The sequence below is a fragment of the Haemorhous mexicanus genome, chromosome 7 (assembly GCF_027477595.1).
Source record: "Haemorhous mexicanus isolate bHaeMex1 chromosome 7, bHaeMex1.pri, whole genome shotgun sequence".
Taxonomy (NCBI): domain Eukaryota; kingdom Metazoa; phylum Chordata; class Aves; order Passeriformes; family Fringillidae; genus Haemorhous; species Haemorhous mexicanus.
Genome location: NC_082347.1, coordinates 38,925,145 through 38,951,265, shown reverse-complemented (window position 1 = coordinate 38,951,265; position 26,121 = coordinate 38,925,145). Strand labels below are relative to the sequence as shown.

At 44.6% G+C, this 26,121-nt stretch overlaps 1 protein-coding gene across 1 annotated transcript; it reads right to left on the bottom strand.

Moving 5' to 3' along the window:
- Positions 1–6,527: 6,527 nt before the first annotated feature.
- On the bottom strand, positions 6,528–19,109 carry GPR26 (G protein-coupled receptor 26). Its single transcript, XM_059850788.1, has 3 exons — positions 18,442–19,109; positions 12,742–12,855; positions 6,528–6,759 (listed from the first exon to the last, which is right to left on the bottom strand). The coding sequence occupies exons 1-3, from the start codon at positions 19,107–19,109 to the stop codon at positions 6,528–6,530; spliced, it is 1,014 nt and encodes a 337-aa protein (XP_059706771.1).
- Between the last annotated feature and the right edge of the window lie 7,012 nt (positions 19,110–26,121).

The following is a 26,121-nucleotide window of genomic DNA, read 5'->3' as shown; positions in this document are numbered from 1 at the left end:
TAAAAAAAAAAAAAAGTTAAATGCAATAAATTATAGTGGTATATTTATAATAATGTAATCAAACATGCCCTATCTACAGCAGCTATCAATGTTATTTCAGAACTATCTTCCTTCAGACTGGCTCTAGGTGCTTTTAGAAATAGGAAACCATCTCTTTTCAATATTTGCAAAACAAAATAAATACTTTAAATACACAGACTGAATTTTTATACCTCTCATGATATGAATGGTCCTTACTCACCCAAGCAACCCCTTGCAGCAAGGAGTTGTAAAACCAGCTCCTAATAACCTTTTAAAAATTGAAATAATCCTCTAATAGTCTAATCTAGGGACAAAAGTTTATATCCAACTGTACCTGGAAGGATGGGTAGTAAGTTACATTCCTGCAAGAATTCAGAAGGGAACTATTAGTGATTGCCAAATACATGGAAATTTTAATCCTAAAATAATCTTCAAAACTAAAAACGCTGTGAAAAAAAATCCTAAGGATTAGAAAAATGCCCTGTGTGTAACTAAAGTTAATCAAGGCACCTCTTAGTTACCTATTTCTATTTTCCAAGGCAATATGTGATAATAGTTTTCAAATGTCTTGTCTGGGAAGCCCTGTGGTTCCTGCTATAAAAAGACCCATTCTTTAGTCTGGCTGATGCAGGTAGCTTTATTTTACTATTTTTTAACTGAGGCTGGGCACAAAGCACAGAGAACTTGTCCCCAGCCTTGTCACATGTTTGCTGTGTGACCCTGAGGGCACCCAGCATTTCACTGGCATTTTCCTCCCAAAAGTCACTCAATTCATGACATTCCTTCCTTTGTACTTTTTCCCCTCTGTTGGTCGTTGGTTGATCCCATCAGCAAAACAGGAGGAGAATTTACCTGTCTGTGCACAAGGGTTTAGTGGTCAGGAGGTAAATTAAAACACTTTGGTACCTGATAGGGCTTTTTGAAGTTTTTGTGGAAGAGCTCAGAGTGCAGTGCAGAGCAGGGAAGTGGGATGGGCAGCAGCCAGCTCTGCACCATGGACCTGCTGCACTCCCACTGAAATCTCACTGGGATGCTCTGGCATTGCATTAAAAACCACTGGATCCAAATCCCAAGGGAATGGGGACTTTTGATTTTTTTTTTGCCCCTTGCATGACTTTTAACAAACATTTGGTTTAAAGTTCTGAGCGTAGAACTACAGTGACTAGAAAACAGTTTTCTAATGCCAGAAAGGTGGAGAGGAACTTTGGACCAGAGCAGGGGGTGACAGGACAAGGGGAAATGGATTCAAACTGACAGAGATGTAGATGGAATATTGGGAATTAGGAATTGTTCCCTGTGAGGGTGGGAGGCCCTGGCACAGGGTGCCCAGAGCAGCTGTGGCTGCCCCTGGATCCCTGGCAGTTTCCAAGGCCAGGCTGGACAGGGCTTGGAGCACCCTGGGACAGTGGAAGGTGTCCCTGCCATGGCAGGGGTGGCCCTGGATAGGATTTAAGCTCCCTTCCAACCCCAAACCCCTCCATGATTCTGTGACTCAGAAATAATTCCAGATGGAAATCCTTTTCCTGACATGACTTTGTGTGTAAATAATCAGCCATATGGACTTGTGCCTTTGGGTATATTGAAAGCATGTGAAATAACATTTCTTCAACCAAAAAAAGAATGTTATTTTACTCCTCAATTGCCACCCCTGCTGTCACACCCCTGATGCTTCTGCTTCTTGGCACACACATTTCTGAAGGGCACTTAGAGCCTGTAGGGCTAATCCTCCTCCTTGGAAATACAGACATATAGGGTGAACCACAGCAACTCCTTCAGCTCACAGATCAGCAGTATTTGCTTAAAACCCAGCAATCCTAAATACATATTTACACTAAAACCACCAGGAGTACAGGTAAGAAGCTGACATTTTACAAAGACTGCAGCAGCTCTTTTCTCTGTGTAAACTTTTACACCCTCCCCACAGGGACAGCTGCCTTTTGGAGCAGGATGGTTCTCCTAAAAAAAAAAAAAAACCAACTTCAATCATCGAAAATGTTCACTATATGGAATGCTGAAAGCATAAGAAGCAAATAAAAAATAAATAGATTTAAGGCTACAATGACATTGTTCTCACTTGTTCAGGTCTGGGCAGGTTACAAAGACATAATCCCTGATTCTGCAGACACAAGAGCTGTGCTCAGCCCTCACAATCCAGCAAAGCAAACACCCAGGGACTCTGGGGTCAGGCTCCAGCTGAGCTTTCCGTGCTGATCAGTGACTTTTAGAGTCGAGTAACAACGAGCTGACAGAGGTGTGAACGCTCTGTCTTTGCTTTTAAGCTTTGTTTAATCAGAACATTGGGTGTGGGGAGAAGACAGATCTAACAGCAGAGAAAAGCAATTTCCAAAGGGTTATTCCAGAGATATTCACTGTACACATGAAAATGTATAGGACAAGATATTCAGAGCCTTCTTCATTCAGGATTAAGAGAGGAGAGGGAGCTGTGAAACCTTGGACATGCAGGTCCAGAAAAATTCACATTCTGCAAGTGACCTAAACCTCCTGGACTTTAAGAATTAGACTCTCTGGTCATTCAAACTATGTGAGCAGTTTCCACAAAACCCATCTGAAGACCATCAGAGTCCTCCCAAACCCAAAAGGATCCTCCCATGGCAGCTGTGCTGCTCCTGCGGGCTCAGCCCAATCTATGGCACAGCTACAGGGCTTTGACAGGATTTTCACCTTTTTCTTTGGGATGAGTGAATGTCTGAGAGACTTGGAGAGCTCTCAGGGTGCAAACAGGGCTCTGGGAAAAGCTCACTGCAGCCAAGGAATCCCAAACCACTGCAGCAAAGCCAGTTTGTACTTCCCAGCCTCCCATTCACATCCAGTCCTGCCTCACTTTTGGAGCCTCCTAAAGATGTTCTGATACAGCTGGGTTTTGAAGTTAAGTCTAAAATATCTTCTCAAAGTTGTTTTTTTTTTTTAAATATCCTTGCCAGAAGACTTTACTGTTGACCTGAAGCAGACCAAGATCTTTTTCTAGGTGCATTGGCAAAACTGAGATGTTAAATCACTGCCAGAGGCAGGGATGTGGATTTTGGGGGCTTTTGGGGGCTTTTTGAGCTTTCTTCCAACCTCAGCTGGTCTGGGATGCTGTGATATGTGTGGCTACAGCTGCAGCAGCCATCAGGCTCCATCAGGATTTGTCTGAATCATTTTTAATCTCTAGGTTTGATTGTATTTTCAGATATAAAGGGAAGTTCTGAAAAGTCTGATTTGGGGCTGCTGAAAAGAGGTTTTTAGGGTCATCTGCTCAAAGTGTAAGAACAGGGGTAGAACTTAATGAGTTATGTGGCTGCCTGACATTGGAAGTAAGCACTTGCACATTGGAAAAACTCCCCAAATCCTGCTTAGGTCCTTCCATTTGTAAATACCATAAAAAAAGAGCCCTAAACATAGAGAAGAAATCTATAAACCCTGGATAAAGTCACCTAAAGACCCAGCCCTCAGGTGCAACCACCATTATTTTGATTTATGTCAAGAGAGGGCCTGGTACATCATAATTGTTCAACAAACCCTCAGCAGCCTCTCCTAGTTTTTGCCAATTGCAATTACTCAGATTTTCACATTCAAACTGGCTCAAGAGAAAAACAGAAACCAGGATCACAGCTCGCAGTTAGGGCCCTGAAATGGTGTAAAAACCGTTCAAATGAACAAAGGGAAAAGCTCAGAATCCACAAAACAAGGTGGAGGACTACATTCTCTTAGTCATCTGCCAGTGCTCTGCCTGCCAAATTCACAAGCTCTGAAGGAAATGTTAATTGAACATGCGTGTGAGGAGTAGATTCTGCATGTGGGTCACAGATACAACAAACAGAGATCTGCATATTGCCTAAGCAGCTGCCCAGATTTTGCACATGCAGCTCCAGATTTTGGGCACAGGTTGCAGCCAAACTCGACAAACTTTTTCAAAAATATTGAAGTAGCAAATGGAAATTCCCCCACCCCCCCCCCACTCCTTGCACACACGTGTGTTAGACAAGAGAACAGCTCTGCTTCATGAGCAGAGATAATAAATACTGTGCATTACATTTACCAGCAGGATTTTAACTCACTCCAGTCAGAGTGTTGTGCAGTACATAAAATACTCAGCAGACAGATAGTTACTCATATCTACATTCATCACTGAGACACACATTTTAGACAATTTTGCCAGTTGCCTATGAGAATTCAGCTGAAATTCTAGCACTTAACAAGCCACAGCATCATATTTTGAGTATCCTATAAAATGTCATCAGGAAATGCTGGGGTGGTATTTTTATTTCGTGTGCCGAGGCAGTTTGTCAAGCACCAGCATTTACAACTCCTGCTTGCTTCAGATGGTCAAAATATGACAGAGAGCTGATGCAAGGGAGGGGAAATCATGTCTATTCTCTGTTATAAGATTAATTAGGGAAGAAAGGCACCATGAAAGAGAGACAAATTTTTAAACACATACAAGGGGAGAGATTTATTGCTCATGGTGGGATATAAATCAACCAGTGACTGACTGTGATACACAAGCATAATGAGACAAGTCCAGTGCTGTATTCTCCATCTTTTACTAGACATCCTACATGGATTATGCCTTTTTTTTTTTTTTCTCCTGGGAAATTAGCTTACTCTCTTTGAATTTGAAGGTTTAAATGTTTCTGGAGCTGCCCTTATTGACATACAAACCTCCCATTGGCTTTGGCATCAGCTCCATGTGTAAGTTTGAAACAGCTGTGGCCTTTCCTGGTGCAATTTAAGTCAAACATGCTCAGTATGGAGCTTTCTGTCTTTTTAAACTCAATAATATTCAACTTTCTAACATCCTGTATTCCAATACAATCCAATCATCAATATGTCTTGAATTTCTTAAGAAACAAGTATTGAACTGGGTGTTTTTATCTATTGCACCTGAGAAAATTATGTTAAGCCTAAGAAGCAAAATAATGAAGATGAGGTAGACTATTTAATCTGGCTAAGGGCTCATTTGAATGCAGTGCTTTAAAAGCTTCCTTAAATTCTGTGGCTATAATTATGTGTGGATTTTATTGTAATTATGGTATTTTTTATAACTGAAATTAAGAATTAAGCAGAATTTTTTTTTTACATGGTAGCTGATAATCTTCAGATAATAACTGAGGTATGACATTGACTGACTTTGGGGTGAAGCCCCTCACTGAGTCCCCAGTCTGGGCTTTGAATCAGAGGCCAGAAAATTCAACAGTGGACATTTTTTGCAGCACACCAAGCCCTTCTCTTGCATGAGAGAAAGTGGCAACTAAAAATCCCACATTTTTCACAACCTGAGGCCTTATTTCCTCAGAATGGCATTGACAGTTGGAATATGAGCAGGGATGGATGGCAGTACAGCCAGTTGTCAGCTGTTATTGAAGCTGCCATTGCATTCATGAAGCCTAATTAACCAAGCCTGTTTTAAAATCTGGGCAGGCATCTGAGTGCATGGTAAATGTTAATAATGTTCCTATGCAGAACTGCAATCCAGAGCTATAAAGATTTGTACTGACACCTCCAGAGATTTGCACATTCAGATGTGCATTCAGATTATTGGCTCCACTTTCATGGTGGAGAGGGGGGCCCATTATTAGTGCTCCACTTGCTTTGGAAATTATACTTGAAACTCAGACTTAGGCTCATCTTTCCTTTAAGTAGGAAAAAGCCCCGTGATTAATAACTCCTCAGAAAAAGAGATTTGTTATTTTTCCTCCTGGGCACAGGGCCCAGATCTGCAGCTTTGAGCAAAATCCAGCTACTCAGAGCTCAGATATATGGAAGGGAGGCAGGAGGCATCCTGACCTTTCCACCCTGACTACCATTTGTATTTTCCTGAAATTTAATGGGGAGGATATTAGTGGGATTCTGTGTAAATAGCTTTAAAAATTTAGAGAAGACATGGCTGAATCCAGCACACTCCAAAAGTGGGTTTTCTCTTTCTTCAATTCTATGGGATTCTTCCTAAAATATATATCAGAAAAGGCTGAAAACTGTGTTGGGCGCTGGATGAATATTTAGATTTTTTTTTTTAAGCTTTTCCCATTAAGACATTTTCTACAAACAACCTTCTCAAGCCACTAGGGTGGGGTGGTTTTTGTAAAGCCACGTTGGCAGCTACATCAGAAGGAGCTTCACCTGCAGCCAACGACAAACACAGCACAAACATCCCTGTGCAGCTTTTCAGAACAATCTTACACCAGCAGCAGTTTGCTCCCATTACCTTCATGAATCCCTCTGCTGAGGACTGGATTTTTTATCTAGAAATGCAGCTGCTGATGGAAATCAATGGGAGATTTGTATTTGTGGAGCCTGCAGGACCACGGATCAATCGCGCTCTTCCAGTCGGAGGGAGGAGGTCCAGAGCAGCCTGGGTGTGACACGGGCTGCTGGAGGGACACGGTCTGGGCTTCACCCTGCCCACAGCTGCCCCCCAAAACCTGGGCAGCTGAGGGGAGCTACTAGGGGTGGGCCAGTTGCTGTTGTTTCACCAAAATCCCTTGGCAGGCGTGGCGCCAGGCTCCTCATTCGTTCAGCTGCGGGAGGTTCCGGGCGTGCGGCTCGCCCGCCAGCGCCGAGGAGTTGATGGAGCTCCTCTTGAGGATCTTGTTTATGATGTCCTTCCACGTCTTCTTGTACTGGTGCCGTAGCAAAGAGTACACAAAAGGGTCTGAAACAGCTTTGCTGTAAGCCAAGCACTTGGAAATGATCCCCCAGTGGGAGTTGATGTGGACCACAGAGGATAATTCAACGAGTCTGGGGAAAGAGGGAGGGGGAAAGGGTGAAAGTTATAAATTACATTAACCCACCCCAAACCCACAAATCATTGCTGGGCAATTGCAACAAAACTAAAGAAAAGAAAGCCCTGCTTGTGAAAATATGTTTGTTGCCCTCCTCTTATAAATTTTAAAGCCTGCAAATGTAAACTTGAGGCCTGTAAACAAGTGCCATTGCTTGGTCTCAGGGGAGTCAAATTCTTCTACTATGAGCAACCTAAAAACCCAGCACCAGTCTGAGCTTGTGGTTCTGTGTCACCTCTAGAGCACCTGAGTCACCTCACCAGGGCTACCCAGCTCTCTGGGCCAGTCCAGCTCCTAGAGAGAGTTCAGTGCCTCCAAACAGTTTGAGTTGTAGAAGCACACACGAAAAATTCACCGCTGAGAGGTGGTGTGTCATACCTTGAATTTAAAAACTGGCCAGTTCAAAGGGCAAGGATTCACATTTGCAACAAATATAGCAAGACAAAACTTTTAAATCATTGTGGGAAGAGGAGGGGGAATAGGTTAATATACTCCTCATACCTACACCAGCCCAGATAGTTCACTGTGTGCTGAGGGAGAGCATTTTTGACAGGGAAATATTGATAACTCCCCACGCCTTTGAGCAGCATCAAAGGGCAGCTCTGTTCAATATGCCTCCATAGCTGTTAGAAAATATTGATTTTTTAGAGGTCAAAGAGCCTCTAAATGTGTGCTGTTACAGAGCCCACGTGGCAGGTCAGTCTTTGCTGGACCTGTCTGCAGCAGCAGGTGCTCTTAAATCTGCCTGGGAAATACTTTCTCCTGACAAAGCACCACCTCCAGGGAGCATCCTGCAGGGTGGCTCCTGCAGCAGCAATGACAATAATGTTGGTACTTCAAGCAGTTTAGAGAGGAGGATTTTTTTCCCTCAGTCATTCCCATTCCATAACCTTTCACTACAATGTATTATTTAAAATAATGCTGGCAGATGTCACAGTCCAGTCAATGTGAGGGAGATTTCAGGTGACCAGGGAATGAAAATACTTGGGAATTGTTGGTGCCACTCCACTGGTGCTGCTTGGCTCAGCAGCTCTGAGGTCCCAAAGAACCCTTCTCTGTCCCATTTCTCTCTCATCTCAACTAAAGAAATGTTCTTTCAACCTCTCCCTGTAATCCATGGTCATTATCTTTCCCACAAAGATCAGAACTGAGACATAATTTTCATCTGCTCAAGTTTCCAGGTGGTCTCATCTGGTGTATTCTCTCTTCTTTAATAAAATGCAACTTATGGCATCCACGTTAACGTGTTCTAAAATGAGAATTGACAATTTTGAAATTAATCATCTACTGAGTCATATTTGCTTTGTAATCTACCATGAGCCATCCCTGTTGTTCTCCACTTCATTTATTCAATGCCTACTTCACATTTTGAATTTCACCACGTTGAACCTCATTTGGATGATTTATTTTTACTGAGTGCTTTACAGATGTGAATTTGATTACGTTTAATTAAATTCAGCGGATGCCTCGAATAACCAGAATATGACAAATTTGTGTCTGAGGCTCTGTCAGTCAGTTCTATGAGACATTAACAATCTCCATTTAAAGCACATCAAGCAGACACTTCGGGGTTGCAAGCCTAGACTTGCTAATTTTACCTTCATTGACTGATCAAATGAAAAGCTTACACTTTTATTAACAAGATCTTAAATATTTTCCTTGCGTTCTGTAAGCTTCCTTGACATTTACACATTTTTCAATTTTCATGCATTATTTTTTATAGTAAATTACATTTGCTGTTATCAAGCAGCAAACACAGAAATGTAGCCAAACCCTGAGCTATGCATTTCCATTTCATGTACAAACAATTAAATGTCAGCCTTTCAAGGCACATCACAGAATTTATTGCCTTTGAAAGGTTTTGATTCTGATTTGTGAGGGAAATTATATGCACAGCTTCCATTTTCATGAAACATTTCAACCTAAAAGAAGACATTTTCAGTGAAGGTACATTAATATTTCAGTGCTACCTGTAAATTAAATTTTACAGTATCAACTACATAATTCCCTGGCTTGCTTTCATAAGCCTCTCTTCTACTGTCTGGTCTTCAAACCCTTTTTATTTCAAAGCTGTAAGCTCTTTTTCTGTGATGTTTTGTTCATATTTTAGAAACTCACAGCTCTGTAGAGTGTGTCATTTCACACTGCTATCCAATTATTTTATTTCCCCTTCAGTAAACAAACAAGAATTCCATGTTGAAGAGCGTGACCTTGATCTCCACACCCACAATGAATACTGGAAATCCTTTATTTACATGTGCAGTTAACCACTACACTAAAATATTTTACTGAACATGTGCCCACCCAGCTGGGATGCTGAAGAACACAAATTGCAGAAGAATTCTGAGCTTCTTGTGTGCCCAAGCAGGATCTGCATATGCAGAGGGCAAACAACAGTTTAAACCCAGGGTTTGCTTACCCCCCTATCCCCCAGAGATGATACAACAGAATTTTAATCATCTTCTGCCTGTTCCACCATCCTCCTCTGTAACCTGAGGGCATGGGATTATGAACTTCTGCCTGCTATTACTGCAGGATTTTTAATTTAAGGCCAATTTCCTCACACACTGACTTATTAACTAACATGAGCAAAGTTCTGTATTTCAGTATGAAATGCCTGGAGTTGGAAATGAATTTTAGAAACTTGTATGACTTATCTTCATTTTTCTTATGAAAAAGTTCCTTGGAGAAAAGAGACTTGGAACAAGTATATTTAATTGCATAATGATAAATACAGCAAAGGAAGAAATGTGTACCAGCAGGTTATTTTACAAAACAAGAAACAATCTCTGCCTAGAAATACATAATGGGGGGATTACACCTGTCATGCTGGTAAAGTGGAGACACTGGGCCAAAGGCAATCAGATCCTGAATCACTACTTAAGATCATCCACTGAACTAATTAGAAGAGATTTTTCTTGATAAATTAAGTGATAATCTGATTTTTACCTCAGTGTGATCTGAAAAACTCAGGTTTATCCAGAGAAGCATTTTTCTGTCTGGGGTCATGAGCACAACTCCTTCTCTCCTTCATGGAATACTTTTAGTGTGGAAACAGGAAGATGTTACAGTGAAACCTTGTGGTTTGCTGCTGTCAGCCCCCAGTTCAGGGAGCACTTAAAAGCATGTTAAATTGAAATATATTGCTGATTAGGAGAGGCTGAGCAAGGCACTCCCTCTCCTGACTTCTGTCCATGGATTGAACTGGGATTGATTGTGTCTCTTTTGAGAATGCAGAGCACTGGACGTGGTCCAGAAACTACACACAATTACACACTTGCTCACACAGTTAAAATCCTGGTGTCAGGGTGCTCAGCCCTGTGTGTGAGGCCCAGGGCAGGCAGGGATGTGTCCTGGAACACCCAACCCTGCAGGTGTCCAGCAGGGTCTGTGAGGGAGCTCAAGAGGGAATTCCCCTCAGCCTGCTGGGCAGCTGTGGGAATCAGAAAAACAGGAACTCCCACAGACACTGAAGGGTTTGATCTGCAGCCTTGGGAGAAGCTTGGATTGATGTAAAAATACAATACACAGATATTAAGCAGAAAAACCATAAACTCTTATTTCTATAGCTGTAAGTAAGAATATGCCTGAAGTCAGTGAGAAACTGCACTGATAGATGGTGAAGGGTTTCTAATGTAGGGTGGGGCTGTATGGAATAAACTGAGAGTTTAGAATTATAACAGAAGCAGATCTGTGCCTGTGAGACAGAAACCCATTGGACAAAAGTATCCTCAGTGAGTAAAGGTGATAGGTCAGAAAAGCAAAACAAACCCTGTGGCAGCTGTCCATTGGGTTAGAAAGTTCTAGACTGCCTTGTAACAAAGAACTTGTGACTGCTCTTGAGCTATGGCTGAATGCCTGCTCCTCTGAAATCTCACAGCTTCTGAGACTGATGTTTGCCTGAGCAATAAATCATTCCTAGCCCAAAACAGTCCCATCCCTTCATTTCTAGTGGTGACAATGATGTGCAGTGATCATTTTACACATCAGAATTGAAGAGGACAGGAATGTGGGAGGCTTCACCCCTCCTGACATGTCTGACCAGCTCCCACCCTACCCCAAAACATCCTCATGCATCCAGGACCTGCATTTTCCCTCTCTCACATCACCCTCTGTGGAGAAGCTGTTCCTCAGCAGGAGAACATTGATCCTTGTACAGACTAAAGGGAGGAGGCTCAGGATTTTTCTACCCCCTCTTCTGTATTTTAAGGCTACTGGGACACAAATTGGGATGCCATGGAGTGAAGAGAGGTGGGGAGGTGGTGCCTGAGTGCTGAGATGCCTTTGGAGGAGCACAAAAATACTCCTGACAGCTCTGGTTAGAGCACTTGGTGTCACTCAGGATGAGCTGCCAGCTATTCTGTGACTGGGAGGATTTTCAGGAAGTTCAGAGACCTAGCATGAAATGAAAATTAACCATTTGGAAAAAGACAAACATCTTGCAGCTTGAGAATTAAGGCTAAATGTCCTTAATTACAAGTCCTTTCAGTCCATTTAAGTGCATGGCTTGCAGTGGTGTCTTGTGGCCATGAAGGGAAAGTGAAGGTAATTCTAGTAAATGACTTAAATTTTCTAATTCTGGGAATTCAGGGTAAAAGACTAAATTGGAAAAGCTCAGGATTGGCCAAAAGTTCAATTATAGTGACTCTTAATCTAGATTTTTTTGATTACCTTTTTCAAGGTGGATCTGGGTTTGAATGAGGTCAGCCCCACTAATTTCTACTTAATAGTATTGGAATAGGAGATACCTTAATTTTTTTTCTTTCTCTGTTGTGCATAGCAGCATCTCAGTTTTTCCAAAATCTTGTAATAAGGAATGCAAGCTGTAAATCTCCTTTAACAGCTAGATAACTTTTTTTTCTGGATGTACTCACTTTCTAACACTCTTTATTTCACAGGAGTAATTTAGTGTTTCCCACAGGACCCATTTCCAAAGATAAGCTGGTGGATAGATATCTACCATAAATCACCAGAAGATTTTTCAGTTATGAGCTAGCACAGCTTTGATATTTGATATTTATGACCAATAAACCCTACCCAATCAGACGAAACTGTTGCTTGAGTCTGTGGACCATGTTTTCACCTCAGTAGAATTTTGTTGGCCAAATTTTTACAGTCTGAGCTATTCAGGCAAGATTTTCCCTGGAGATCAACCCCTGGACTGGGAAGTCAGTCAGAGCAGTAGGTGACAACCAAAAAATGTCCATGATGTCTGGTGAAGGCTGCCCTAGAACAGAGGCTGGGAAGAGCTAAAGAATAAAGCAGGGATTTATCCAAAGGATCTCCTCCATGGATCCACCTTGGGCAGCACAAGAGCCCAGCCAGGGCTGCACCCAGGATGAACCAAAATAGTCACAAAAAATGGACAACCAGTCACGAGGTCTCTCACTTTGATAAGTTCTGGTCTACTTGCATATTGGAGTTAATTGCCCAATTACAGCTTTAGCCCATCAAGTCCCATCCTTCTTCTCAGTCTTCCCAGCCTGAGATTTGGATCATTTGTCCTTGGTGCCCAGCTGGAGCAGGAATTGTTTTGTCTCCCTGCTCTGTGCACAGAGCTCACCATCCCCTCATGTGAAGCTCAGACCCACACACTAAAGCAGCACAGAATGTGAAAAATAGAAAAGCCAAACCTGAGGCATCACCTGCAAAACCTTATGGACTTCCTTAATCCCTCCCACACAAGCAGCACATGGGCTGGGCTGAGTGAGCAGAGTCTGACCCTCAGACTGCATCAGGACTGGGAGGAGAAGCACTGGGACATTTTACATCATTTGTCAGCTCAGTAAACACAACCTCTGCCATGGGAGTGGAAGCGGCACATCAGATTTCCCCAGGAGACTGGAATCCTGCTCTGGCTCAGAGTGCCCTACTTCCCTGAGCCAGGAGTGCATCTCAGCAGCCTTTTCCAGGATGTAGGTCCTGGAATCCCACTTACCTTGTGATTACATAAGGTGCAAAGCAAAGGATGAAGGTACCAATGAAGGTACTGATTTTCTTCGTCGCCCGCTGCCTCCGTCTCCTCTGCTCCTCGAGACACCGCTCTCGCACGCTGTGTGACATCCAACACAAACCACAACATCAGGCACAAGCAACACCAGGCAACAATTCCCAATTCCAGTTCACCATGGAATGATGGAGAACAAGCTGGTTTAATTGTGCACTGCGTTTAAATGGGACAAAACCAAATATTAAAGCATTGTCTGTTCGTCTTACCCTCCACAAAGTTCCTGACAAATACGTGGCTGTATGTTTGTGTACACACACACACCCATTATATCAACTGATCTATAGAAAAATTGGTGGATTTCATCCTTGAATTCAGTTTGCAGCTCCTTCTTGAACTACTGTAAGCTGTATTGGCAGGCAAGGTGATACTCAGAGACTTGGAAAATATCCTGTTGGAATCCAAAATGCAGGGAATTTGGGCTTGTAAGCCAAAGCTTAGAATTAAACTCAGGATTTGATCTGAGACCTTGGAAAAGGCTTCCAGACTTAGGTGCTAGAAGCAAGAATGTGGATTTGTAGTTTAAAGCAGAGACACATCAAGTTAAAAAGAGGAAGGTTTGAATTTTAGAGTTTAAGATATAGAAGAAATAAAAGTAGCTACAAAGGTAAACACTGCATTTAAATGGGACAAAACCAAATATTAATGCATTGTGTGTTCCTGACAAATACGTGGCTGTATATTTGTGTACACACACCCCCATTATATCAACTGATCTGTAGAAAAATTGGTGGATTTCATCCTTGAATTCAGTTTGCAGATCCCTCTTGAATTACTGTAAGCTGTATTGGCAGGCAAGGTGATACTCAGAAATATCCAAATATTATCCAATAAAAATTGGAAAATATCCTGTTGGAATCCAAAATGCAGGGAATTCTCAGGACTTTGGGCTTGTAAGCCAAAGCTTAGAATTAAACTCAGGAGACCTTGGAAAAGGCTTCCAGACTTAGGTGCTGGAAGTGAGAATGTGGATTTGTAGTTTAATGCAGAGACACGTCAAGTTAAAAAGAGGAAGGTTTAGAGTTTTAGAATTTAAGATATAGAAAAAATAAAAGTAGTTACAGAGGTGAACAAGGAGTTCAGAATGCAGCACTGTGGGTTTGTGAGTCATAACAGGATTGGCTAAGAAACTCACACTGTAGCATGGGTCCATAAGATGGAATATTTAAGGATTGAGTCAAAAACCATACATATCCTTAGTAGCAGTGTTTAATTGGTCAATAAATCCTTAAAAGGTCTTGCAGCTTAGGGTCTGGGAACCTTCTGAACCAGGCAGTAAAGATGTGAGCCGAGCTCACCCTTCCTATGTAGAAGATAAGAAAATAAACCACATCATCAAAAACAACTCAGAGGTCCTGTCTCTAACTCATTCAAATTCCTTCAGAGTGGGATAGGCAACATGCTCCTTCCCTTGACACAGCAATCCCAACACCACTGCCTTGGAGAGGAGAAACATCCCAGCAAGATACCCAACAGAGCAACAAAATCCTGAGGGGAAGAAGAACACTCTGAACCTCCAGCCCAACCTGGGAGCTCTGACTGTGTCCCAGAGGTGTGTGGCCATAAACATCCCATCAGATCTGCAGGGCTGAATGCTCCACAAAGCTGGAATTGTTTAATAAATCCATGGTCCTGGGACATCCTCATTGCTCACCTCAAACCAGCCCTGGTCCTAGCTAAACAAGTTTAAATTAGTCACACCTTGGTTTCTTTCCTACCTATGGTATTTTAGGACTGGAGCTTTTCCTTTGGGCTTTCTGTTGGTGGTCTCAGCAGGCCACCAGAGAGTTCTGAATCCCCTCGGGTTGCCAGCAAGGAGCACAGGGCTGAGACCTTGCTTTCAGTGCAGAAAAATCCCTGAAATCAGCACGCTGGCTTGTGAAAACAGTGATTAATGTGAAGGCTCATCCTCCTCCTCTGCCTGCCTGAGGGACTCCTGTGCTCCCCGTGGTTTCTGAGGGAGGTGGATGAGCCCCTGTCTGCTCCAGGCAGGTGGATTGGGCAGCACTGGGATGTCCCACAGTGCCAGGACTGCCTGTACCTCAATAAATCCCTTTGGGAAGGGCACAGCAAAGCCAGACTGGCATCCTGAACCCCTCTCTGTGCCCATGGCAGAGTTGCTGACTCCTTGCACAGATCTCACAGTGACACAGTCACTTCTCAGGCAAACTCAATGGCCTGGCCCATGTCCTGCACTCATATATATATTTATTTTTATTTTTTTTTAAACCCAACTGTTGGGCATTAGTCTTTCCATTTTTGTTGTAAATTTTTAATTGATGACTCACTCTCAGGCTCCACACTCTCACAGCTCTGAGGCTCATGGCCATACCCTTACATTATTTACTTCATCTGTAAATGTTTTATCAACACATGTTGTGTCCTGAGGATCTCAGTGTGTTTCAGTGCTCTCTGTGGCAATGAGTTCCTTCAGTTCTGTGGAAGAAAAAGCATTTCTTTTGTTCCTTTCTAAATTTGGTCTTACATTGCCAGGCCCAGAGCAGCTATCATGATGTGATGAAATAAATACTGGAGGAAAAGTTTGTTCTAACAAATTGTCTTTCTCTTAAAGAATATGACACATTTAAAGGTGCTACATGTTCTATATGTGAGTTATTTGCAGCTAGAAATGACAGCTGAGAAAGGGTAAAAAAATTCCACCTTTTCAAGGGAACCTGTGTGCTTTCAATTCTACAAGAGCTGGGGAACTTGGAGTATTTTTATGTGCAGAAAAATGATCTGAGAGTTTCATGAGCTTTGTTTAAGACCTGTGTTCTCAAATTCAGAATATCCCAAGCCCATGGCAATACAGGAAAGTGACTCTCCAAAGCAGGTTCAACTGAGGTCTTGTTAGGGAGGAGAGGGTGGTGTAATTTTTGTCTCTGTTTCCCCAGCCCCATCTTTTCCTTTCTGGCACATGCAAAGCTGTCTCTCCCTCCTGCAGCTCACCCATGACTGTCCTGGTAGACTTAAACCCATTTCTTTTGTTCAGCCCTTCCAGATGTGTCCAATAAATACCACATCACAGAGGAAGGTATTTTATCTCACTCCTTCATGTAGACCATGCACACAGATGAATATTTTGGTTTTGCACACACTTTCATGCACAAAGATAAGAAACGTGTGAGTTCTAGCAGTGACATCAGTAATAGAACAGGATTATTGGCCAAGCTTTCATTTAAAGATTTTAATATCCTGGGAAATCTGAGCTATATCCCTTTGAAGGTTTGGTATTTTAAACAAAGTTTAAAATAAGATGTGTGGAGCTGGATACACCAAAAAGATAGTACAGATAATTTGAATTAAGAAATACATGGGTTAAGCACTTAAGTGAAGTTTTGCCCAAATCTCCCACAATACCCAAGATATTTCAGTCTTAAGAAGAAGGAAAAAGCAGGAAGCACTAAAAAAGCCTCAGCTAACTTGAAATGCCACATGCCCTAAACATTCACACATATTTGCAGGGTATTTGGAGGTTTCCTTTGTGCTAGTCCTGAATGATCTTCAGGAGATCACTCGTGTCCTTCTAAGTCACAGGTAATAAAGCCATCTGTCACAACTCCTGCCACCAGACCCCCCTGCGGGTGGATTCTGAGTCATGGGAAGCAGAAAATTGTCTGTACATGTTTCCCAGCGCTGAAACTGGACCCTGCCATGAGTCAGAGTAGCCTAAAGTGGGATTGCAAACTTTGTTCTCTGGTTTGGGCTCTCCCAGCAGCCACAGCTGTGCTGTCAGGTACTACAGTGCACCTGACATTGCCTGTTACACAATGCAAACGATGCCTTTTGTTCTGTCGGATGTTTCTGAGCATCTCTGACTCTGCCAGCAGAGCTGCAGCCCCTGTGCAGCTCCCACAGGAGGGCTGGTGAGTGAGGTCTGCCCCTTTCAGCACAGGACCTGCCACTGGTTAGAGCAGCCCCTCCAGGGGTCTAATCAGCCCCCAGCTCTGCAAGGAAGAAAAGAAACTAAAGCTCCTTTCTCAGAGAGAGGCCCCAGAATAACCTGGTGCCAGAGGTACAGTGGTGCAGGTTACTCACAGCAAAGTGCCTGCACAGCTCTGGCTCCCCTGAAGAGAGGAAGCATCATTCCCACATCTCCAGGGCCTCCACCCCGCAGTGAGAGCATCACAAAATGCACAAACACCCTCAAATCAACCTCAACCAGAAAAAATGCAGGGAGGAGAAGCAACACTGAGGGTTTTGCCCTTTTACTAAACTTTGCTGTGCAGTCCAGGCATACTTTTAGCATTAGGCAAAATGAGTGGGGTTTCAAACAGCCCTGGTGGGTTTGTGGCACTTTCCTGGGAGTAAGCACCACATCTCCTCTTGCTGCAGGAGCTGAGGCAGTCGAGGCACAGTTCATCCATCAGACAGCACATAGGACAGGAGGGTGTTTTTTTCCTCAGTGTGACTTGGTGAACGAGGGAAGATTTATCCCCATATTTCTCAAGAACGGCAGCAAAACTTGCCCAAAGTTCTGCTCTGCATTCTTGGTCAAGAGACAGCTCAAACAGCTTAACAGGAGGATTCTGAGCAAATGTTTCTGTTCCTCTGAAATGCGCTGCCCTGCCCTGATCCTTCCAGACTTATTTGTCTTAGCCTCAGGCATCCCCAAAGCATGACCTGTGTTTGAGGACAGCCACATGTGCTCCAAGCCCTGCAGCTCTGCTCCCGGCTGCTGCAGATGGAGAGGCTGGTGGAGCAAAGGGGAGCAGGGATGGTCAGATGGCATGTGTGGCATGGGACTGCCCTCTCTCTCTGCTCTCTGCTCTCCTCTCTTCCAAGCAGATTTCCTCCCTGTATCACACACCAAACCTGCATCCCTTCCAGACCTATACATCGATTATTTATGCAAGATTTATGGCTTGTGCATAATCCCTGGTGTGACTTCTGCACACCCTCCTCTCCCTGTTTGGTTCTTGCCTTCCAGCCCACAATCCTGCCAGTCCCTGGGGACTTTTCTCCTCTTGTCTCGAGGCACAGGGGACTTGCCTAAAATCTCCCATTTGAAACGAGCTTTATACATCCCCTGTTTGTCACATTAACGCTGCTACTGAATTCTCTCTCACTTAAGGTTTAAGTACAGGCATTCGAGCACATGAATTTTGCAGATGCAATTCCCTTAAGGATTCTGCCTTCAGGAATGATGAAGTTACAGAGAGCACAGCAACGGGGAAACTGCTGGGAAAAGGAGCAGCAGGCAGTCCTCAGCTTCCCTTCCAAACTCCAAGGGACATGTGAAGCCTCCTCCCTCTCAGGGATCCAGCAACGGGTTTAGGGCTGACAGTGCCCAAAATATGCAAAGCTATCAACCACTAAATCCACCTTCAGAGATAAAGGGCAGAGATCTGATCACTGTCTCAAAGGGAAGTGCATGCTTGGCCAAAGCTGCCTGTGCATTTGCTCTCCCTCCCAAAACAAGTCCTTAAGCCTGACAAAAAATGAGTTCAGCAATCAGAGAATTAAACACAAATGAAAAGAACCGTGCAGAACAGAAACAGGCTGAGAGGATGTTCGTCTCCTCCCCCTCCCCATCCCCTGCTGTGAGACAGATTATTCTCTATTTACCACAACACCGAGCCCCCTCCTCACTTCTGCTGGGAGCGGCTGCTGAAGTCAGGGGAAGCTTACCTGGGATGGATGTCCACGAGCAGCACCAGGGTCTGCATCGTGATCACGTCGATGCGCTTGCAGTGGAACCGTGCCACCTTCAGCACTTTGAGATACGTGAAGCACAGCACTACCAGGGAGAGGAGGAAGCTGAGGGCATGAAAGAGCCCAGTGAAAATCACAAACTGTGTCCTATCCTCTGGTCTCTTGTTGTAGAGCGTGCAGGAGGCGTAGAGGTGATGGAAACCCACCCAGGAGAGAGAAGCTGCCACTATGGGGAAGGACGCCGAGTGCAACCACGTGTAGCTGAGGATGAGAGCGGCGTCTCGGTACCTCATCTTGGAGTGATAGCTTAGAGGGAAGACCACAGCAATCCACCTGTCAATGCTCAAAGCTGCCATGCTCAGCATGGAGTTGGTGGTGAGGAAAGTCTCCAGGAAGCCCACAGCGAGGCAGACCTGATCTCCTGCCGGCTGACTTTTGTAAATGATCCCGGCCAGGGTCAGGGGCATGCTCGAGACGGCCATCAACAGGTTGCAGAAGGTGAGGTTGAGGATGAACAATCCCGGGACCTGCTTGCGGATGTCGGCGCTGTACAGGAAGCACATCAGCACCAGCACGTTGGCCAGCAGGGCCACGAGCATCAGCAGCACCACCAGGAAAGCCAGGAGCAGCTCCCAGATGCTCATGGTGTGTCCAGTCACAGCAGGGACATCTCCGGAACTGCGCGGCACCGGGGGACCATGGTGCGAGGTGCCCCCGCCTCGCCCTCCTCCCCAGCCTGCTCCCTCCCGTGCATGCCCTCCGTGGTTTTAGAGGAGCTGCAGCTTTCTCCTCCAACCTCCCCCTCCTCGCTGCTCCTTTCCACGTCAACGCTTCTCGAGACGTGCACAAAAGCACTGGGAATGCCCATCAAACTGCGAGGAGGGCTTAAAAAATATCAGCAGGACTGAACCACTGTCTGCCGTCGGTCCATTCGGAGGAGAGCGTGGTATTCTGAGAAGCTGCTCTCCTGAGATCCCGAATTGTCAGCCCCAAGCTTGCAGGCAATCCACCGAGCGAATTGTGCTCTCTTTCTCCCTTGCTTTCTGCCTCTCTCTCCCTCTGTGTCTTTCTCTTCCCCCCCCCCCTCCTCCAGCCCTCGCTCCCTTCCAGGCTGAATGTAACCTGCTTTTTATGATCCCAGATAAAAACCCCATTAATGGATTAAAGCGTGCACACTGCTGGTGATTCGCAAACGTGATTATGTCATCCCTGCTCCACAACCCCTCCCCTTCTCCCTGCCACCGTGACTAGACTTTCCTCAAGAGAAATCCCATGCTTTCATTTAATTGATTTAGCCATTAATTTGCAAACGAGCCTTGTAACCGAATTCCTGCACTCCAGCGCGTTCCCTACATTTCCGTGCATCACTTGCAGTGCTGCTGCTTGCTCTCAGCCAGGGCAGGGACTTTCTTTTCTCTTCCTCAGCTCTGCTTAAAGAGATGGGGGAAAATGGATATATTCTACTACTTTCAGCTATATATTCAGCTACTTCTCTGGAGCTGTCATTAGGCTTCGGGAAAGGTTTCACTGCTCGGGTTCAGCACTTCGCAGTTCGTTGTCTCTAAATACCATGTGGAGGAGGAAACTGATGCTTCCCTTCTTTTAAAAGCAAGGAAATTAAAGCCCAGATGCCAGAGCCACGTGCCCAAGGTCACAGAGCAGGTGAGGGGCAGAGGCAGCATCGTGCTGCAGGTACCTTTATTCCCTCAGCCTTTCTCCTCTCCAGGAGTTTCTCCTTCCTCCTGAGCAAAGCCTCCCTCCCCGTGAGGGTGAGCACCCTGTGAGATCCAAACTAAAAAGCAGCTTGGCAAAGGGAATCGGAATGGGTCTGACTTGCACATAATTAGGTGTCAAAATTAAGTTTGTTTTAAAGGACGGAGCGGGAGCTGATTTCTCATTGCTTTTCCCGTCTCTTTAAATCAGTTTTAACCAGGGAGGCTGAGAGTTTGTGAGCAATCAGGACAGCTTTCTGATCGAGGCTGCCAGGCTTTAATCCCTGCACAATAAAAAGGCAAAAGATACCCTGCAGCACAGTTATTGGGGCTTAGCAAGTGCCTCTGCACGTGTGGGAGAGCTCGGTGCTCGATGCTCGGGCAGTTTTCCCTCAGAGCCCTCCAGAGCTGAGCATCTCCACGAGCAGCAGCTGCTCACTGCAGCTCAGGAGCAGAGCTGGCACCCTGCTCGCTGCCAGAGCTTGGCACGGTGGAGAAAAAGCCTCTTTCACTTCAGTTTTGGTTTGTTTTGTTTTCAAAAGCCAGGCTTTAAAGGGCTGGAAGGAGCAGCTCAGGGTGCAGAGCCCAGGTCTGTCCCTGAGCCCTGAGAGCTCCCTGTTTCCAGAACACGGCTCCTGATGCTGAGAAGATGAGGAGAGACCTGCAGTGTGGAGCGACCATCCCTGGGAGTGCTCAAAAAACCTGTGGATGTGGCATTTGAGGATGTGGCTTAGTGGTGAACGAGGTGGAGGTGTTGGGTTGATGGCTGGACTTGATGATCTAAGAGGGATTTTCCAACCGTAGTGATCCTATGAGAAAAGCCTAAAAGTGACCCCTTCTTTAAAAACAAGGGGTTGTTACCTTCTTAGAAGAGATGGACTGAAGAAATGAGGGAGAAAAAGGTTTTGCTGTTGCTTCACAGAGCCCCAGCAAGTTTCCTCCTTGGGTAGGAAGCAGCAGCCTTGCAGAGAGGGGTCCCCTGGCATGGTCAGCCTGGGCAGGGTGTCCAAGGGACACTCAGGGACAGCTTAAAGCCTTCAAGCTCAGCAGGCAGAGGCAGCTGCAGGACCACAGGAAGGTGCTCTGTGAGCTGGGAGCCACTGTGAAGAAAAATGTGGGAAAACTTGCTAGGAAGAACAGGGAGGGAAAAAAATGGGAAATTCTGGTGATGCATTTCTGAGAGGCAGGAACTCTGTGACAGGGTAAAGGGGAAACTCACCCCCAGTTGGCATCAAGGGGGTTCCTGGCTCTTCTTTCCACACTCAGCCTCCTCCTGGGCTCAAATGAACCCTGCAAGACCCCCAGCTGCACAAGGACTGGGGAATTCAGGCTTTTCCCCTTTTCCCCTGCCTCCAATGCATGAGGCCCTGGGTTTATCAGGGTGGTGTCCTGACACAGCATGCTGTTATCCCTTCAGTGAGCTGTGGTGCCTGCAGGATTGAAAAGCTCTGCTCCTGAGCAATTCCCTGCTGTGACAGGGGTCTGGCATCAGCATCGAGCCTGGGTGAACAGTGGGAGAGGAAATTCATGCCCGGAGAAAAAGGATTAGGGATGACAGTGGGGAAAAGAGGATTCTCCCTGAGATATGGATGTGAAATAATGGGAGGCAGAAAGAGAGAGTTCAGTGAAGCTGTGATAGAATATATAAGGTCAGATCTGGGGGAAAATCCACAGTCAAGGGGAAAACCTTTGTAAACATCAGGAGGAAGCTGAAGCTTTTTCTCAGAATAGTTGGAGTCCCAGTGTGTATTTTGTATTCTGAAGGCCCAAGTGATTTACATAACTAATTCCCCTGCTAATCCCTGTAAGAGGGGGTTTGCTGAACACTTCTGTGTTTGTTTATTTATTTTGTGTACCTAAGGGAGCACAATGGACCCATGGAATGGCTTCATTTTATACAAATCAGGAGGCAAGAATCTGCTGGGCATCTGTCGAGGGTTAACCCCAGCTGGCAACTGAGCACTGCTCAGTCACTGGCCTCTTCCCAGGGGATGGAATCCTGGGATGGAATCACAGAGTCATTTGGGTTAGAACAGAGTCTAAGACCAGAGTCTAAGGCCTTGGATCAGAGTCCAAGGAATAAAATGAAGCTCTTTAGGCACTCGTGTGGTTAAACTTTGGTCTCTCCTCAGCCAGTACTATGCACACCCTTGGCAGGGCTGCTTGATGGAGACAGAAGCCACAGGTCTGCCTCTCTTTGAGGCATCAGAGGTGACCTTTACACCTCCCCTGTCACCTTCCCTGACCAAAAATTAATTTACTTCAGCCCCAACTCTCCCCAGCCCCAGATAACCAGCATCACCCAGTGGTTTCTTGCCTGGCTGCCTCCTCTCCAGCAGGCTCTGTGTGTGGCACACTGGGACTAGCTGGGAGTTCCTGGCCAGCCAGATGGCTTCTCATGGGCCACCACTCTGGGCATGTGGGCAGGGAAGCCCTCCACCCCAGAGCCCTGGAGCTGAGTGCCAGGACAGCTCCCCAGCTGCTGCCCAGAGCCCTCCTGGTGGATTCTTCATGCTTGGGCTGTCACTGAGGCTCTGCTCGTGGAATTAAAGAAACATCAGGCACGTGGCTGCTGCTCCTGGCACTTCTGCCTGCTGGGTGGGTTTTTAAGGACTCTCAGGGCAGCTAAGGAAATCAAATCAAGCCAGGAGGAGCAGAAAGGCGTGGGAAGCTTCGAGCCAGGGAGGGCTGTGGGTGGATGTGTGTGTAGGTGGACGGCAGAGCTCCCTCCTCCCTGAGCTCCTTTGGAGCCAGGTGAGAGCTTCCTTCCTTCCTGGGGACCAGTTAGGGGAAGAGCAAGCTCAGTGACTTGGTCCCTGTGTGTTATTCTGGCAAATGCAGGATGTTAAATGACATATTCCAGCAGGGGCTCTGGTTCACAATTCATATTTTAGAATGACTCCCTATCAGCACCATCAGTGATGCAGATATTGAGTCACACCTCATCTTCATATGGAGCTCTGTAAGAACAGCATTCTTTTAAAGGAGAGAGTGCGTGGATGTACCTGCTTTATTTGGTTTACCTCAAAGACAGAAAGGGGGCTCAAAATAGAGCTTGGGCTTTAGATTTTAATTGCACTGCCATTTTTTATCCTGGGAAATATTTATTAACAAAAAATAATTGGCTACATTTTAAAGCTTTTGAAGATATAAGAGGATTCTAGGTTGGTTTTCTGATTTTTTTTTTTGTTCTCAACCTATTTTTACTCCTCGCCTCTTGCTTAATGCTAATGAATAAAAGAGTAACTAATGGGAAAATTAACATCTTTGAGGGATCTTGAAAAACTCCAATGAAACAAACAAAATTCCATCTTACTTAAATGGAATTCAATTAGTATATCCATAATATCACAGCCTGTAGAGTTATTCAGCACACACCAACACCCTTTCTGTTTCAAACTTTTCTGGAAAGAATGATTTCCAGACTCCAGGAACTGTTGAAATAATAGAAATATAGAAATATAATAATAAAATATAATAATTCTAAATAGAATCTTGGAGTGGTTTGGGTTGGAAGGGAGCTGAAAACTCATCCTGTTCTACCCTGCCATGTGCAAGGACACCTTCCACTGTCCCAGGCTGCTCCAAGCTCTCTCCAGCCTTGCCTTGGGCACTGCCAGGGGTCCAGGGGCAGCCACAGCTGCTCTGGGCACCCTGTGCCAGTTTCCCATTTCCCTTTCTCTCTAGGACACTCTTTGCAGCAGCTGAAAGAGAATTGTCTTTGCAATCAGAGCTGCCTTGTGGACTGATGCAGCAGCCTGAGCTTTGCTTTGCCTTGGGAAGTTTGTTCCTGTTCAGGGGACCTGGAAAAGGCTGGAAGAGACTTAGGGACCTGTATCCAAGTGGGAAGGTGATGGAACTGGAAGGTTTTTATTCAGGGAGAGGAATTAACCTCAGGGTGACCTCTCATTATGTCACCTATGCTGTGCTGTCCCTCTGGGATTTAAACTGTCCTGGGCAAAGCACTGGATATCTGAAATGTGGAGGAAGAAGGAAGACAGTTGCTAATTTAAAGACCCCAAATATTCTTGGCTGTCTGAAGACAGGTAAAGCAAATTAGTTCCCAATATTTTAGGAGTAAAGGCAGGACTGGATTTGCTAGATGTTACATTTTATACTGGTCCTGTATGTGATATAAGTGATATAAGTGACACCTGTCAAATCTACACTGCTCTAGATAGAACTTGTTCACTTTACCCTGTACTCCTTCAAAATGTCAGAGCAGAAATCACTTTTGTCACACTTGCTCTTTTTAGATGTGTGGTATTTCAATTTCCTCTTGTTTTAAACTGGGCTGGCTCCTTCTCACTCAGCAAAGATGAAAATAGAGGCTTGAACAGAAGGCTTTCAAAATGATACGTAGATGTCAGTGCCTGCTTCTATATAAAAAGTCATCCATGAGCATGCACCCTTGTAAACTTCCATTTAGCAATTAGCTAAGTGTTTTATTTCTCATCATTTCCTCCACTATAGCAATTTATTGTGGATATTCTTATCTATCCATTCTTTGCACGACATGTCCATTATTAATTTAGTTCTCTTGTGATTGCAATATTTGATTTTTGCATCTTGGCTGGTTTGGGCTTTGGTTTGTTCGGGTTCTTTTTTAAACTGAACAGAATAGCATTTCTGCTCTTTCTAATAAGTTCTGCAGGGGAGGAGGTTATGATACATATAAGGATGATCTAACCAAATATGTCTGCTTTATTAACCAAGGATATTTGGATCTTTGCTGCAGGCTGGGCAGAAGAGTTTGGGTTCAAAAATACATTTAATTTCCATCAGCATATGCTTTTTTTTTTGCAGAGCTTGGTTTTCCTTTGCCTCCCTTACTCTGCTGGGATTTTGGACTTCAGGGCTCAACTCCTTCTGTGTCACCTGCAAATTCTGCACAACTAATTTAAATATACTGGAAAGCTTATTAAGGTTATTCTAGCTCAGGGAAGGACACATCCAATTCATTCTCTCAGAGACTGAAAGACTTATTGCAAAGCAGTCTATTAAAGGCTTAAGTTATGTCCCTGTAACAGCTCTTTTGGGGTTGTGATTCCCTTGGATCCGTGATATATTGACAGGGTTTTATAAGGCTTTTTTCACTGGCAGCTCTTCTACAAGTCCAGTAGGTTTAAGGACTTTGAAATTCTAATTTTAATTATTGATTTTACTGGCTTACTGTGGTAATGAAGAAATTATGCAATCCCTGCAATAAACTCAGCAGCCTTTTAAAAATACATAAGTTATTTCCAGGCCCTAGTATGGGAAGCACTATTAATGAGGTGTGGCCTGCCCCTGCCATCAGTTTGGCTTTTTCATTTTGAAATGTTATTAGTGTAAAAGGGTTTTGGTTAGAACCTGTAAATCTCAGGCAATATTTTACAAGCAAAATGCAATCACAGAATGGTCCATGGAAGGGACCTTAGAGATCATCTCATCCCACCCCTGCCATGGGCAGGGACACCTTCCACTATCCCAGGCTGCTCCAAGCCCTGTCCAAGCTGGTCTTGGGCACTGCCAGGGATCCAGGGGCAGCCACAGCTTCTGTGAGTAAATGGAGGGCAAAAGGAGGTGAATACTCACCTCACTTGGTTAATAATAATAATAATAATAATAATAATAATAATAATAATAATAATTCTATATTAAAAAGAAAGGCAATCCTGTTTCCATCAACCCTAACCAGCAGGTTCTGAGACTGACATGGGAATCACCAGAAGTGCAGCTGTACTGGCATTCCCTTGAAATCTAGGAGGATTACAAGGATCAGTGGCTGCTCTTTGAAAACATCTTGTCTTCTGGTATCAAATTATGAAGATGGCAATAAACCTGAAGAGCAAATCCTGAGATCCTTTATTGACACAAACAGGACTTTAGCTCTGAGCTGTCCCATTTGCAGCTCCACCAGTTGCTTTCTACAGCAAACATGACCTTCATTTTATGGCAGGTC

Coding starts and splice junctions, on each gene's coding strand:
- GPR26 (XM_059850788.1), bottom strand. CDS start 19,109: ATGAGCATCTGGGAGCTGCTCCTGGCTTTCCTGGTGGTGCTGCTGATG. Junction 12,856..18,441: donor CTCGTGGACATCCATCCCAG/GTAAGCTTCCCC, acceptor GATGTCACACAG/CGTGCGAGAGCGGTGTCTCG. Junction 6,760..12,741: donor GCACCTTATGTAATCACAAG/GTAAGTGGGATT, acceptor CTCTTTCCCCAG/ACTCGTTGAATTATCCTCTG.